The 16570-nt window shown below is 41.7% G+C and overlaps 1 protein-coding gene across 1 annotated transcript in view; it reads left to right on the forward strand.

Annotated features, from left to right (window-relative positions):
* Positions 1 to 16570, forward strand: part of si:dkey-288a3.2 (protein phosphatase 1 regulatory subunit 37) — a 118676-nt gene that overhangs the window by 28069 nt on the left and 74037 nt on the right. Inside the window, exons 5-8 of the mRNA XM_041812241.1 lie at positions 523 to 568; positions 7007 to 7107; positions 7284 to 7403; positions 10890 to 11037. Coding sequence (XP_041668175.1) covers positions 523 to 568; positions 7007 to 7107; positions 7284 to 7403; positions 10890 to 11037 — 415 coding nt within the window. The remainder of the gene's footprint in view (positions 1 to 522; positions 569 to 7006; positions 7108 to 7283; positions 7404 to 10889; positions 11038 to 16570) is intronic.

The following is a 16570-nucleotide window of genomic DNA, read 5'->3' on the forward strand; positions in this document are numbered from 1 at the left end:
TGTGTTAAAACCGTGTAGGCGGTGTTATATCAATAGTTCTGCAGCTGTTGACCCCTGCCTGCCTTCATCACCACTAGAAGCACATTTCTGCCTTTGAATCCCAACATTTCTCTCCTGTAACGTCAAAGGTGAGACGTTATTTTATTTAACAAAGATCTGCTGCAGAAGCTCCCCTTCATTTGTAAAACCTTGGCGTCCTCGGTGGCGTTTTCTGCCTCGTCTCTGATTGATGCCGTCACATTAGACGTACGAGGAACACTGACTCTGGCAAATGAACACATCAACTGATGACCAGCTGTTTCTAATTATTATACACTGGTTAATTAGGACGCCGTGTCACCGTCAGCAGCGGCCGTAAACTGTGTGAAATTCATAATTCATGCTCCGCCGTCCAATCAGCCGCCTCATCTGATCCAAGTGCTCTGCTACTGCGGCGTGGATGGAGAGGCCGCTGCCAAGTCTGTGTGTTCACGCCTCTCGCTCACACCTCCCTCTCTCTCTCTCTCTCTCTCTCTCTCTCAGCAGGGTGCGTGTGTAGGTGGCGGTGTGAAGTGTCTGGATCTCAAAGGTAAGCTGATGGTGTTCTCTGTCATGATTAAACATGATGGAGGGCTTTATGAGGCTCTGAATGATTCTCTATCACATTTAATCATAAAAAATATACAACTACACATCATTAATATCTTCATAATCATCGTTAATATTGTAAACATTTTACAAGATAACGAGAACAAATGGTGACATGGGTTAATGACAGAGCTGTCAGAGGGATATTTCTCATCTTTTATCTTAATATCGTTAGAAATCAATCAGTTCAGTCTCTAAATAAAGGCAGACTTTCTTATTAAACACGTGTTTAAATCACAGTACAGAGCTGTGGTTCCTAACTGGTCTACCTTAGTGAGAAACCAGGACCCAGATACTGAAAATGTTGCCTTAATTCTCTGTAAATGCTGCAGTTTGGACTTTAGACGGAGCAGAACACAGAGACGGGACTGAACCAGCATGTTTACAGTTTTTCACTGTAGCTAAAACACTAAACCCTTTCTCTGAACTCGACCACAGCAGGGGTCAGATTCTGAATTTAGGTCTAACCTGAGAGCCTAAGGGGGTCAACATTTAACTAGAAACTATCAACCTCATTTTAACCAGTAATAAATCATGGGAGGGCTTAGCAGTGATGATAAATGATTTTGAGATTAAAAAAGTCAAAGTGATTAATCTAAAGGCTCAAAGTCTAAGGGAAAGTCGTGATCTTAAAGGTCAAACTATGAGATTAAATTTAAAATCATGATCTGTAAAGGTCAAACTATGAAATTAAATTCCAAATCTTGGTCTTTAAAGGTCAAATTGTGAGTTTAAATTTAAAACCATGATCTTAAAAGTGCAAAATATGATATTAAATTTGAAATTATGATCTTTAAAAGCAACAATAGGCAATTAAATTTGAAATTGTGACTTTTAAAGTGCAAAATATGAGATTACATTTCAAACTATGAGTTTCAAAGGTCAGAATATGAGATTAAATTTGAAATCATGAATTTAAATGTTCAAGCTGTGAGATTAATTTCCAAATCAGGATCTTGAAAGGTAAACATTTAGAAACTGTGAAAACTCAAAGTAGGAGGTAAAAATCCATAACATAAGTTGAAGTCTTTTTTTCAGAAACAAAACTAAAAATAATATGAAATCACAAATTTCTTTTTCCCACATTCCTGACTTTCTATCTTATTTTATCTAACTTTTTCTAGTCTTTACATGTTCTATTTTTATGACTAAACAGTGATATATGAAATAGTCAATGTTAAGTTTACATTTTTATCCAGGAGGAAATCTGCAGACCTCTGAGTGGGTGGCCGGCTTTAACATATATAACAAGGGGCCGGATTTGGCCCCCAGGCTTCGAGTTTGACACCCCTGCTCCAAACCATTTTATAAAATCGATCCCCCTTTTGACAAAACTGTGAACACTTTCATCTAGTAAGGCACAATCAGTAAAACTCACTCTTTTTGAAAAAACTTTAAAGGGCTATTTCAGTGTTTTTGAAGTCAGGGTGTACAATAGTAGTGGCATTAGCCTCCAGTGATTCAGGTGAGTGACCGCTCAAAGCTGTAGCTACAGGGAAGCTAGGCTACAAACTGCTACAGATGGGTACAATTGCTGCGCCTAGTTTGAGGTAGGGGAGACTGGGGACAGTTGCAACAAGCCTTATTTCTCCAATCAGAAACATGCTAGAGTGATGACACACTGCACATGCTCAGTTAGACTCTCTGCCCCCCAAGAAGAGAGAGGCCATACTGAGCATCTGGTCCTGCTTGTATCAAGACAAAGTTGTTTTGTGGGTATGACAGTAGCTTTCTTCATGAGCTGTATTTTTGTCGCACTGTCCTGATCTTGAATGAATCCAAACCTACCTAGAGTGAGTCATTGTTTTGTTGACTATTCAGTGACATGGTTAGCATGTGTCAATGTCAGTGTGGCTAGCTAGCACTTGATGTTTTGTCATGACTGATACCATGGGGACGGTTGCAACTGTTGCAACTGCCCCCATGCTAACTAGGCTAGTCCTATCAAAACAGACCACACAGCAGTATTTTTGAAGATTTTTAGTTCAAAATAGGCACAATTAATATGTTTCATTGCTTATGATGAACAGAACAGGCGATCATATTATAAGACAATGAGAATTCCCATTTTTGTTGATTCTTTCTGGGAGCCAGCAGAATTGTGGAATCTGCAGAATTGTTCACGAGCCAGCAGAACTGTTGCTCTCTCATTTTGTGAGTATTTGTGTGCCTTTAACAAAACTTAATATCAAAGTTCATATTCACTGGAGTCTTAAAACAATTTGAATTTTGTTCACTAAAATCATGTTCGATAAATGTTTTTGTATTGCAAATTATTCCATGACTCAAGGTAGGCCTCTGTTTTACACAAAACAAAACTTATTAAATATATTATACTTTAATATTGTAGGAGTACTGTGCTCATTGAGACAGAAAGCAGAAGTTAATTTGGGAAATTTAATGTTTGTTTTTTTTTAATATGCTGCAACTGTCCATGATCCGTGTTGCAACTCTCCTCAGGTTTGGGGTCAGTTGCAACATCTGAATTCCTCTATTCAAATAAATATTGTGATTGATATGTCATATGTAGCCATCTTTAAATGGTGTGGGTAATTAGCAGACACATGTAAGTTTAATATGTAAAGATTTGGTGTGCCTAGTCCCAATAGTCTAGCTGAGAGTAATGTAAAAAGTGTTGCACTGTTCTCCAGTCTCCCCTAAAAATGGGCCTAAAAAACAATGTTGGCTCAGTTGTATGCTATGTATCAAAATGATTAGGGGTTATTTTTCGTCCACTGTGTTTGGCTCTATTTAACAAAGCAAGCTTCAGCAACCAGCTACGTGTTTATCTGCTACACCATCATCTCCTGATCCGCTGTTGGGTCTGGGGCATGTCAGAGACAGCATCAACAATCTAAAATACTCTAAAAGAACTAAAAGGAGCATTTTAGACCTGAGTGGGGATGGCATGGCGTTTGCTGTGGAAATGAGGGGAGACTTTGATGAACCAGAGTAAATGAAGGAACTTTTACAGACGGACACTCAGTGGGAAGAAAGAGAGAGGAGAGAAACTTGAGTGGAAACAGGTGACCAGGTTACCTGGTGGTGGAGGTGTGGAACCTGTGAGCCCATGAACCTGGAGAGCTGCTGCTGTCAGGAGAGGGCCTTATCAACACTTCTACAGAGAGCAATAGAGGCTCTGTTGTAAACGTAAGGGCCTGTTTCTGCAGATGTTTTTGTAAAACTTTCACATGAAAGTCGATGCAAAAGTTGTTGCAGCCTTTTATGCAATTATGTAATTGCACAGCCCGACATTGCAATTGCAATTCGATTAGTCATGCAGCACTCTCAGTTGTAAAATAGTTCAACTTTTTGACAACGCTAGACTCGTTAGTGTCACCGTTCCCTCCCTGACCAATCAGAATCAAGGGATGTTTTCCTAGATGATCAGGTTGAGCTGCATGAACTCAAACCTGTGAGGAGCCACATCTCTACGCCACGCCTCCTCAGAGACTCTGGCCCTGTCTGATTGGTCACTAATCTGCTATTAAGCCTTTGCTAGAGTTTCACATTAAAGGTGCTAACCCCCCGCGGTCCTCACAAATATAGATAACCTCATCAGCAGCAGGGTGAAGTTGTGCGTTTGACGCCACTGTAGTCACGCGCTGATGACTCTGACTGCGGGTGTCGCCGCCTGATTATCTCACTGACACAGGGTGGATTAGAAAAATAGGATTTTAGATTCTCCCTCCACCTCACACTCCCTCTGCTCCATCGGCTTCCTGATTATTGTTCAAGAGAGGGAAAATCATTTTGTAAATAATTATGAGACTAATTATCGTCTCCCCTCGCAGTGTGAGGAGATAAGGAGAAACCAGGAGAGAGTTTGATCTGACTCCTGATCTCAGGAATGATGGACAAATATCAGAAATACTGATTTAATAAACACATCATAAATGACGTCCTGCAGACCAGCTGGGTGATGGCTGAACGCGGCAAAATGCCTGAAGAAAACTTTATCAACAAGTCTTCCTGGATCAACTTCAGAATAAAAGCACGCTGTAAACAGGAGCAGTTTCTTTACAAAAGTTTTAGACCAGGCTTTTACTTTGAAAGGTAAAAAGAAATGTTGTACATAATAGCTGTCACATCTGGCTGGCGTTAAGCCATAACCTCATATCTCCATTTTTCATGATTTTTTATTTTCCCATAAATCGGTGCTTTTGGTTATCTTTTACATCTGTGAGGGGTTTACACACTTTAAACCATTAAAAGTGTCAAAACCTTGCTGACTTTCACCATTCACTATTAAAATTAGTTTAAAGACTAAACTAAGTTTTTTTTTTTTCTTTGCCTGAAAAATGGTGACTTTGTAGATAGGAGGTTTTGGCCTGATGCCGGCAGTATGAACATGTAAATCGGCTGATCTAAGGGGGAATTAGCTTCCTACATTTCTTTTACTGGATGCCTAAAGATTAAATTACATGAAAAAAAACCAGCACTGTAGAAAGTTAAAATGAATGAAAAGAAAGAAAATGAAATAAAGAAGAGAAAAGGAGATTAAGGAAAATTATTTATTTTATTATTATTAATTATTTATTATTAAATTATTTAAAGTGAAATAAATCAAAGTTAAAGGAAAAAATAATTAAAGGAGAAAATAACACAAGAGAAAAAAATATAAAATGAAAAAAGGTCCAAATGGAAAGAAAGAGAAAGGGAAACAGCAATCAACAAAAATGATAAAGAAATAAATAGTCATTAAATACAAGCAACAAAAAGGAAAGTAGAATTAGGGAAAAGATAGGAAGGGAAGAGAGGAAAGATGGTAGGTATAGGAAAAGTAAGGACAACAGAGGAGGGACTAAGGTCTCAGCCCTAGACTCCTCTAGACTCTGGTCTCAGCCCTAGACTCCTCTAGACTCTGGTCTCAGCCCTAGACTCCTCTAGACTCTGGTCTCAGCCCTAGACTCCTCTAGACTCTGGTCTCAGCCCTAGACTCCTCTAGACTCTGGTCTCCAACCTGGACTCCTCTAGACTCTGGTCTCAGCCCTAGACTCCTCTAGACTCTGGTCTCAGACAAACACTCCTTTAGACTCTGGTCTCAGCCCTAGACTCCTCTAGATTTGGTCTCAGCCCTAGACTCCTCTAGATTTGGTCTCAGCCCTAGACTCTTCTAGACTCTGGTCTCAGTCTTAGACTCCTCTAGACTCTGGTCTCAGTCTTAGACTCCTCTAGACTCTGGTCTCAGCCCTAGACTCCTCTAGACTCTGGTCTCAGTCTTAGACTCCTTAAGGCTCTGGTCTCAGTCCTAGACTCCTCTAGACTTTGGTCTCAGTCTTAGACTCCTCTAGACTTTGGTCTCAGCCCTGGACTCCTCTAGACTCTGGTCTCAGCCCTAGACTCCTCTAGATTTGGTCTCAGCCCTGGACTCCTCTAGACTCTGGTCTCAGCCCTAGACTCCTCTAGACTCTGGTCTCAGTCCTAGACTCCTCTAGATTTGGTCTCAGCCCTGGACTCCTCTAGAGTCTGGTCTCAGTCCTGGACTCCTCTAGGCTCTGGTCTCAGTCCTAGACTCCTCTAGACTTTGGTCTCAGTCCTGGTCTCATCTAGACTCTGGTCTACCTTCACCTGTAGACGTGTTGTCACCTCTATGCCAGCTACATCCTCCTTCCTGCGGTAAAAGTCCCTTTGTTGTAAAGTGTAGGGATCAGAGCCATTGGATGTAGACATTTTAAGATTGTAAGACTTAAGAAGAAACAGTAGCGTGCAGCGCCACCTAGAGCTCTAACCGACAAACCGCCGTTCCTCCCGTGTCTCACTGGAATCACCTTTATGCAGATGACCTGTTTACTGTCAGATGGTCAAACTCTTCTTAACCTTTAAAGGATGATGTAAAAGTATTTTATCGTCTAAGCGTTGATCTACAGACAAACTTTACCTACAGATGTCATAAAATTTTCCATTTTGAGGTTTTGTAGAGAATAAAAAGATGCTCCTGATTTTTCGACTTGTTTGCAGATTCAAAGCGTCTGTCATTATAAAGTTTGTTCAATATTTAATCTGTTTCTCCAGGTAGCGTAATCAGCCTAAATTTAGATGTTTTTAAAGTTGACTTTGTGTTTTTTATTGATTTTGTTGTTTTGTTGCTGCAGTGGGTAATCAATGAGGACTGAGCGTTTAGAGAAAACAGCGTCCTGTTCCTCCTGTCATCATTATTTCTGTTTTTCTCTTTCTGATTACGACTCGTAGCTTTATTAAAACACACACGCACACACACGGATCAACTTTGCTTATAAAGGAAGTTGTTTTGTCGTGATTTTGCTGAAACGCTCATTCCAGGAAAAAAAAAGGATAGAGCACATTTACAGTCGTGCAATTTAGCGTGTTAGCAAACAGCCTCCAATTATCTCGTGTTTGATTGCTTTCCTCCATCAAGGTGAGCGATTAGACCAGCGCTCCTGTGAAGCTCTGGAAGCAGTCCTCAAATCGCTGCACTTTGATTTCATCAATCTGCAGGCGGCACAACTGGAGGAAAATGTGAGTTTTATGAGCAAAACTTATTTTCTTCATCTTGGTCTTCCAACTGCAGCACAGTTTCATATTCAGGCCGGCCTGGATCAGATTAGAGCAGAAAGAACTTCATAACATTCCTGTCAAATTTGGAGCCCGGCTTTCTTCATTTCTGCTTCTTCTCACTCTGTTTTCTCTTGCAGGGAGCGGCGTCCTTGCTGGATATGATTTTGTACTATGAATCTACGGCCCATCTCGACATTTCTGACTGCAGCAGGATGGGAACATCGTGTTGGAGGGCGCTGGCTCATTTGATAAAGCAGGTCGGCTGACGCGCCCGAATAGTAATCTTTGCTGTAGGCTTCCTTGGGGGGGAAATGTACATCCTCAAAGTGAGTTTGTTTCACATTACCGAGGGCTGAAGACGCAGGGCGGAGCAAACCCAGCCAGAAGTTCTCCTGATGTAAAAAAAACAGTGAAAACACATCTTCACAAACAAACCAGCCAAATCAGAACATTACTGCAGCCGTGCAGATAGCATGAGCAGCAGATGTGATCAGCTGTGAGGGGAAAAGCGATCAAATATATACGTGCTGATGCGATAAAGACGGGACAAGAGGAGGTGGAACAATGTAAAAACATAAAGCATAACATTTATTCAGTCAGAATGTGATGATGCTCCACACATTCCTTTCACTCGACTTTAAATCACCAAAGTGCCGTGGCGTTCTCATGTCAGCGTCATTGAAAGCTGCAGGGATGAAGATTAATACTAAAAGATGCTATTTTAGTGTGATTGGGGTGAGGCCCAGGCCCGTTTCTAACGTTTATCCCTGCCCTTTGTTTCTGAGTGCCTCCTTGAAATAGAGTTAAAGGGGTAGTGGTGAAACGGGACGGCCCATCAAGCTCCTGAGTTAAAGGTGAAAATGAAAATATATGTTAGGACACGATTGCAAAGTTAGGTGGAGGAGATTTAGATTTCAGGAGGTAGGTGATGTAGTGCTACTGCCAGAGGTCATGAAGAAACCAGGCACACCAGATCATATCATATTTTTATTATAACTGGCCCACCAGTATGAGGTCTGCAGATTTCCTCCAGTATAACAATGTAAACTTAACCTTGATGATTGAAAGTATCCTTGTTAAATCATAAGAATTAGAAAGAGTAAAGGGTGAAAATAATTTGATAAAAAGTCAGGCATGTGGTAAAATAATTTTGTTTTCATATACAGGTACATCTTAACAAATTAGAATATCGTGAAAAAGCTCTATATTTTTTGTCACTCTTCTGAAAGTGAAACCCGTATATTACATAGACCTGTTACACAAAGAGTGAAATATTTCAAGCCTTTATTTCTTGAAATGTTGATGATTATGGCTTACAGATAAGAAAACCCAAAATACAGTGTCTCAGGAAAATAGAATATTAAATAAGATCAATTAAAAAAGGATATTTTAAACAGAAATGTCAGGCTTCTGAAAAGTATGTTCATTTCTATGCCTTCAATACTTGGTTGGGCCTCCTTTTGCATGAATTTCTGCATCAATGCGGCGTGGCATGGAGGCGATCAGCCTGTGGCACTGCTCAGGTGTAATGGAAGCCCAGGCTGCTTTGATAGTGGCCTTCAGGTCATCTGCATTGTTGGGTCTGGTGTCTCTCATCTTCCATAGATTCTCTATGGGGTTCAGGTCAGAATCAGGCACAGTAACACCATGATCATTGAAGCAGCTTTTGGTACCTTTGGCAGTGTGGGCAGGTGCCAAGTCCTGCTGGAAAATGAAATCAGCATCTCCATGGTGCTTGTCAGCAGAAGGAAGCATGAAGGTCTCTAAAATGCCCTGGTAGATGGCTGCGTTGACTGTGGACTTCAGAAAACACAGTGGACCAACAGCAGCAGATGCCATGGCAGCCCAAATCATCACTGACTGTGGAAACTTCACACTGGACTTCAAGCAACAGGGATTCTGTGCCTCTCCACTCTTCTAGGTCCCAGAGTCTGGAGGAAGGCTGCTATCAAAGCAACCTGGGCTTCCATTACACCTGAGCAGTGCCACAGGCTGATCGCCTCCATGCCACGCCGCACTGATGCAGTAATTCATGCAAAAGGAGACCCAACCAAGTATTGAAGGCATAGAAATGAACATACTTTTCAGAAGCCTGACATTTCTGTTTAAAATATCCTTTTCTGATTGATCTAATGTAATATTCTAATTTTCTGAGAAACAGAATTTTGGGTTTTCTTATCTGTAAGCCACAATCATCAACATTTCAAAAAAATTAAAGGCTTGAAATATTTCACTCTATGTGTAACAGGTCTATATAATATATGGGTTTCACTTTCAGAAAAGAGTGACAAAAAATATAGAACTTTCTCACAATATTCTAATTTTTTTAGATGCACCTGTATATTTTCTATTTTGCATCCCACAATTATGGCCTAAAGTTACAGTTTTGACTTTTTACATCATATTTTAACCTTTTCAAATCATAATTTTGACTTTTATCTCATATTTTGACCATTATGTTAACCCTTTAAATCTTCAAGTCATATTTTTTTAGTTTAAATGCATGAATTTGAATTTAATCTTACCTTTTATTATTTTAAACCCCTAACTTTGAATTTTAATCCCAAATATTAACCTTTTTGATTTAAAAACTTAAATTCTGATCTCATCCTTGGACATAATAAAGTTCAGTATTTTTAACTTAGTCTCATATTTTGGCATTACAACTCATGATTTAGAATTTGATTTTATATTTGCCCTTTAAAACTCTTGATTTTATTTTAGCTCAAATTTCGCCTTTCTAATCCTTTGATTGTTTTTTAAACTTGACATTTTCAACTCCTTAATATAACCTTTAATCCCAAATATTGACCTTTATGATTCAAAATTTTAAATTTTATCATCTCATATTTTGACCTTTTAAACTCATAATTTTGAATTGTATTTAGTAACTGTTAAAAATCGAGATTTGAACTTTTGACTTTATCTTTTTTTTTAAGTCAGAATCATTTATCATCAATGTTATGTTTTTTCCCTATAATTAAGATGAGGTCAACAGTTAATGGGAAATGTTGACCCCATTAGGCCCTCACGTTAGACCCAAACTCAGAATTCGGCCCCTGCTGTGATCGAGTCTGGCATCCCTGCAGTATATTACACTAATGTGGGGGAAATGTTAGGTTTAGCATTGTTTGTTTTTATTGGCAAAAGATCTCAGGAGACAAGAAGTAATGCAAAAGTAATGGAACTCTTTACTGGTCATGACTTTATGATCAATAATTTAATCTAAAAAAGGGCATAGGCTGAGGCTGTGGCTGATAAGGGACAGTAGGAAGGGGGAGTCCTATCCCCCCTCCCTACCTGTTCTGTCCATGAAGTTCTAGACATTTGCAAGAACAATCTGGACTCACGGCCATATGGATCGCTGCATAACCCTTTCTCTCATTGTTGTACCTGCTGCTGAGTTCATGTGCTTGCTGCACCTCCTGTCCACGTCCAGCCAATTAAAAAGATACAAGCTGGCATCCCTGTAGACTTAACACACATGTCCATTTCAGTTCCTGTGACCTGGCATAGATACTACAGTTTTTGTGAATCCTTGTGCACGGGGGTCCTTTCACTTCTCATGATGTCTGTTCTTATATATCAGATTTCCTCCACACTGTGTCTACAGCCCATCCTGATACCCTGATAGTGTCTATCCTCTCCTTTTGTTCTGTTTTATCCTCACTGATGCATTTTAAACTCTTTCTTTGTCCATCAGTGTATATTCATTGTGTGTCTCTGCACTGTGTGTGTTTCAGAGTGTGCGTCTGTCCCGGCTGGATGTGAGTAACGTTCCCCTGGTCGACTACCCGGTTCAGTGTGTGTCCCGAGCTCTGCTGACCAGCCGGCTCACGGCGCTGCACCTCCACAACGCCCAGCTCAGCGGGGTGCCTCTCTACGCACTCAGTATGACACACACCAACGACTGCACACACAACCCCTGTGTTATATTAGCCATGGGTTTCAGACGCTCAAATACCAAGTGAGGCCAGTTTAGTCCATGCACTCACACTCTACATCAGTGGTTCCCATCCATTTTTCTTCAGAGACCCCTCCTACTCGTACCAGACGAAGCTGGATGCCTAAATCTGACATAAATCACCGTTAATGCGTCGTATCACTACTGACCCCTCCAACGCCTCGTAAACACTCTCTCCTGATTCAGTGATGTCATGTTTGTTTGTTCAGTCACGCTTGTGTGTGTTGACATGTTGTGCAGTGTGGGTGTGTGTAGGTGTGGGTGTGTGTGTGTGTGTGTGTCCGGTGGCCAGCAGGACCAGATTTTGACCGCTGACCCTCTCCGCAGGTCTGGACTCGGATTAGCGGCCTAATCTCTTCGCTGTCACTTTACACACCGCTGCACACAAGGATACAGCTCTGTCAGCCAGGACACACACCATACACACACACCTTTTGTGAACAGCAGATATAACCCTTAAAGAAAATAATAAAGTCATCATGGGATATTTTATTTATGTTTAAAATAACTTTACAGTCTCAAAGATGAAGGCCAAACTCACCACCACAGAATCAGTAGGATCTTGGTTTTGGCAGATAAACATTTCTGTTCATATATACTGTGGATGTTTGACCCTTTTTATTAGTTTTATAAATCAATTATGGTCAATATAATTTGGCTTTTATGGAAAAAAAAGAGAAAAAACTCTTTAGTGTCAAAGTGGAAAAAGATTTCTACAAGATAATGTAAATTAAACAAAAAATGTTAAGTATGTGACTGCATTAATATTCACCCCCTTTATAGTGACTGACATAATTCAACAGAAGTCCAGCCAATCACTGCTAGAAGTCTCACAGTTAGAAAAGGACGATCACCTGAGGGCAGTGAGTGTGTCTCATGTTATTGTTGTATAAATACACCTGTAGTTAATCCATAATCTTGGCTACCATTACACCATGAAGACAAAAGAACACCACAGGGGTTAAATGTAAAATATTTCAAGGCTCTGAACATCCCCAAGAGTTCAGTTAAATCCATCATCGTCGTTTTGTTTGTGAAGCGTTTTTGAGTGTTCAAAAAAGCGCTATGTAAGTGTGATGTATTATTATTATTATCATGAAGAAATGAAGGACTATGTCACATATTTAAATCTGCCTAGATCTGGCCGTCCTTAAAAACTGAGTGAGAGCAAGAAGGAGACTAGTGAGAGAGGACTCAAATAGGTTGTTTTCGCCGAGTGGTCCGGTACGGCGCACACTTTTTAGCATTTCCGTAGAGCAAAAGTTGAAAAGGGTCCAAAAAAGCCGACCAGTACCGTTCTGTAGGGGTACCAGTCTTACCTATCCGTCCCAAAAAGGTGGAGCTACACACAACAATAGGGGTTTGCACTGACGTCACGTCAGCACAAAACGACCACCCGGCTCCAGGCTGCTGAACCATGTTACAATGTTACAATGTCATTTAGCAGACGCTTTTCTCCAAAGCGACGTACATTTGAGAGCAAGAACAACACAAGCAATGATCTAGACAAGAAGAAACAACATCAGTAAGTGCCATCAAGTGCTTCAGGTTCAATTGGACGCAAGTGCTGCCGTGTAGAGTTTAAGGCAGAGTACCAAAATATACGTTGTTTATGTAGTTTTTTTTTTTGTTTTGTTTTGTTTTTTGTTTTTTTTGTTTTTTTTTGGGGTTTTTTTTTGTTTTTTTGTTTTGGTTTTTTTTTTTTTTTTTGTTTGTTGTTTTTTTTTTTGTTTGTTTGTTTTTAGACAGCAACAATGAATCAAGGAAAATGTGGGATCACTAATTGCCATTCATTAGGCTTCACAACAACTATTTACCAAGTACCAAGTGCTGGATCATTCCCAAAGAGCTGGGCAAAGAAATCCCAGAAGTAGAGCAGGACAGTGCGAGCTAACTATAGTTGGGAAACTCATTCAACCACTGGGGACAGCAGTGGAGAATAGTCTGGCTGAGACTCAATCTACTACTGGGGACAACAGTAGAGAATTGCCTAGCTAAGTGCAAAGTGTTCTCTGAAGAGCTGGGTCTTTAGCCTTCTCTTGAAAGTAGACAGGGAGTCTGTAGATCGAATGTAGTTGGGTAATTCATTCCACCATTTAGGGACAACAGAGGAGAAGAGTCGAGCTAGTGACTTAGGAGCATGATGTGCTGGAAGTACCAGGCGCCTTTCGCTGGCTGAGCGTAGTGGGCGAGAAGGGGTGTAGACCTGGATGAGGGACTCCAGGTAAACAGGAGCAGTTTTAGTTACTGCTTTGTAAGCAATGATTAGAGTTTTGAATTTAATGCGAGCTGCAACTGGAAGCCAGTGTAGAGAGATTAAAAGAGGCGTGACATGAGCTCTCTTGGGTTGGTTGAAGACCAGACGTGCTGCTGCGTTCTGGATCAACTGCAGAGGTATAACTGTGCATGCAGGTAGGCCTGCCAGTAATGAGTTACAGTAGTCAATACGTGATATTATAAGAGCCTGTACTAGGAGTTGTGTAGCATGCTCTGTCAAGTAGGGTCTGATCCTCTTGATGTTGTAGAGGCGAACGGCAGGACCGAGCAATCGAGGCCACATGGAGCTTGAAGGTTAGCTGGTCATCAATCATGACACCCAGATTCCGGGCTGACTTAGTGGGCAAGAGATTATTTGATCCAAGCTGGATACTGATCTGCGGTTCAATAGTGGGACTGGCTGGGATGATAATGAGCTCAGTTTTGGGCAGGTTGAGCTGAAGGTGACGTTCCCTCATCCATTTAGAAATATCAGCAAGGCAGGATGAGATCCGAGCTGAGACAGTTGTGTCATCTGGTGGAAAGGACAGGAATAGCTGTGTGTCGTCTGCATAGCAGTGATAAGAAAAGCCATGGGAGCGGATGATTGCACCAAGTGAGGTGGTGTATATTGAGAAAAGTAGGGGACCAAGCACAGACCCTTGAGGCACCCCTGTTGATAAGCCATGCAGTTTAGACACTCCTCCCTTCCATGATACTCTAAAAGATCTCCCTGTGAGGTAGGACTTAAACCACTGTAGGGCAGATCCTGAGATACCAAGTGAAGAGAGTGTGGAGAGGAGGATTTGGTGGTTTACTGTGTCAAAGGCAGCAGACAGATCCAGCAGTAAGAGAACTGAGGACTGACCAGCTGCTCTGGCCAAGCGAAGTGATTCCGTTACCGACAAAAGTGCAGTTTCAGTAGAGTGGCCCCGCCTAAAGCCAGACTGATTCTGATCAAGTAGATCATTGTTCTGCAAGTGTTCTGAGAGCTGGTTGAAGACTGTGCGCTCCAGTATTTTTGATAGGAATGGGAGAAGTGAGACCGGCCTGTAATTTTCAACCAGGACTGGGTTGAGAGTGGGTTTTTTGAGCAGTGGTGTAACCCGCGCTTGCTTGAAAGCAGCTGGGAAAACACCTGTGGACAGAGAGGAGTTAATGATACAACTCACAGCAAGGCTGATTGTGGGTTCAATCGCCTGCAAGAGATGTGATGGTATCGGATCGAGGGGACAGGTTGTGGGCTTAGAGTCAAGCAGAAGCCTGGTGACCTCGCTCTCACTTAGTGGAGAGAATGAGCTAAGTGATGCATCACTAGCTGGTGGCAGAAAACTGAGTTGGACAGGCTCAGAGAATTGGTTGCTGATGGCAGAAACCTTGTCAGTGAAGTAGGAGGCGAACATGTCTGGAGTCAACATACTGGAGGGTTGTGGGTTTGAAGGAGAGAGGAGCGAGTTAAAAGCAGAGAAGAGTTTGCGTGCATCAGTGGCAGCACAGATCTTTGATTGATAGAACGCCTTCTTAGCAGATTTTAGAGCAGAGGTAAAACAGGACAGTTTTTGCTGATAAGCACTCAAGTCAGTGGTTTGTTTGGATTTACGCCATTTTCTCTCTGCCGCTCTGAGCCCTGCCCTTTGGGTTCTGATGACCTCAGTGAGCCAGGGACAAGGTGGAGTATTACGAATAGGCTTAGACACCAGAGGGCAGAGTTTGTCCAGAGAGGAGGTCAGTGAGGAGCAGAATGTGTCTGTGGCCTCGTTAACAGTGAGTGTGAAGGACTCGTTACATGAGGCTAGTGCAGCTGAGACCTCGTCAGACAGCTGTGTTGGGTCAAGTGACTGAAGGTTTCTGCGGTATGATCTTAACTGAGTAGTAGATTGTTGAAGTTCAGGTAAGCCAAGTGAGAACTGAATGAAGTAGTGGTCAGAGAGGTGAAGTGGTGTTACACTCAAATTAGCCGTGGAGCAATTGCGAGTTAGAATCAAATCCAGTGTATTACCAGCCTTGTGTGTAGGAGGCGTTTGAACCAGTTTCAAGTCAAAGGAGGACAGTAGTGAAATAAAATCAGTAGCCTGGGCTCTATCCAAGTGGATGTTCATGTCACCCATGACAACCAATGGTGTGCCATCATCAGGGATGTCTGAGAGTAACATGTCCAGTTCCACAATAAAGTTGTCCAGGTGACCCCAGGTGGGCGGTATACCACAACCATGTAAGCCTTTATTGGGGCAGTGACCTGTACTGCATGATATTCAAATGAGGTGTTATTGTCCAAGGGTTTGAACTGGCTGAAGTTCCAGCTATGAGAAAGAATAATGCCTGTGCCACCTCCTCGGCCAGAAGAGCGAGGTGTATGAGAGAACACTGCATCAACTGATAGAGCAGTTGGTGTTACAGTGTTCTCAGGACGGACCCAAGTTTCTGTCAGGGCTAGGACCTGAATGTTAGACAGTTTAGTGAGGGAATTGATGAATTCTGCTTTGTTAACTGCAGACTGGCAGTTCCAGAGGCCAACTGTGATAAAAGGTTGTGGAAAAGAGGCATTCTGCAAAGTGGATAGATTATGCAGGTTTCGTTTTCTGTAACTATTGTGCTTCTTTCTGTTCCCATATATGACTTGTATTTTTTGGTTGCACATGTTGCGTTAGACTGCTGGGGTGCGTTAGACTGTTATGAGGCAGTGCTGCCTGTCGGTGGCCTTGCTCGGTGGACTCGCACAGGTAGACTCGCTGGTCTTTACCCAATGTGGTCTTCACACAATTGGGCTTCCACAAGGGCTGACGCTTACGCTGACGCTTCAGCGCAGTCTGTGTACTTATATAGAGAGATATGCCACAGATGTGCACAATTGAGTTGATTGTGCACAGCCGCTAACCGCCCCAGCTGGCAAATTTAGATTCAAACTCTCTTAAAGCTTGGACTACAGTGAAACTCCGCCCCGGCAGTTTACACTTTTAGCAATCAATAGAGGGAGCCACACGCGTCAACTGCCTCACCTATTGTTGCAGAGAGAGTGAAACTAACACGTTCAGCCTAAGCAAAACTGCCAACAACCTACTTCCAACTGAAACAACCAAAAGCAGATTCCTCTTACCAAGTAGCTTCTCCCTTCCTATCTCAAAGATCAGAGCTTGTTCTGCTGGCAAATTTAGATTCAAACTCTCTTAAAGCTTGGACCATAGACTGTAGAAAGAATTAGACAAA

This window comes from Cheilinus undulatus, linkage group 18 (genome assembly GCF_018320785.1).
Source record: "Cheilinus undulatus linkage group 18, ASM1832078v1, whole genome shotgun sequence".
NCBI lineage: Eukaryota > Metazoa > Chordata > Actinopteri > Labriformes > Labridae > Cheilinus > Cheilinus undulatus.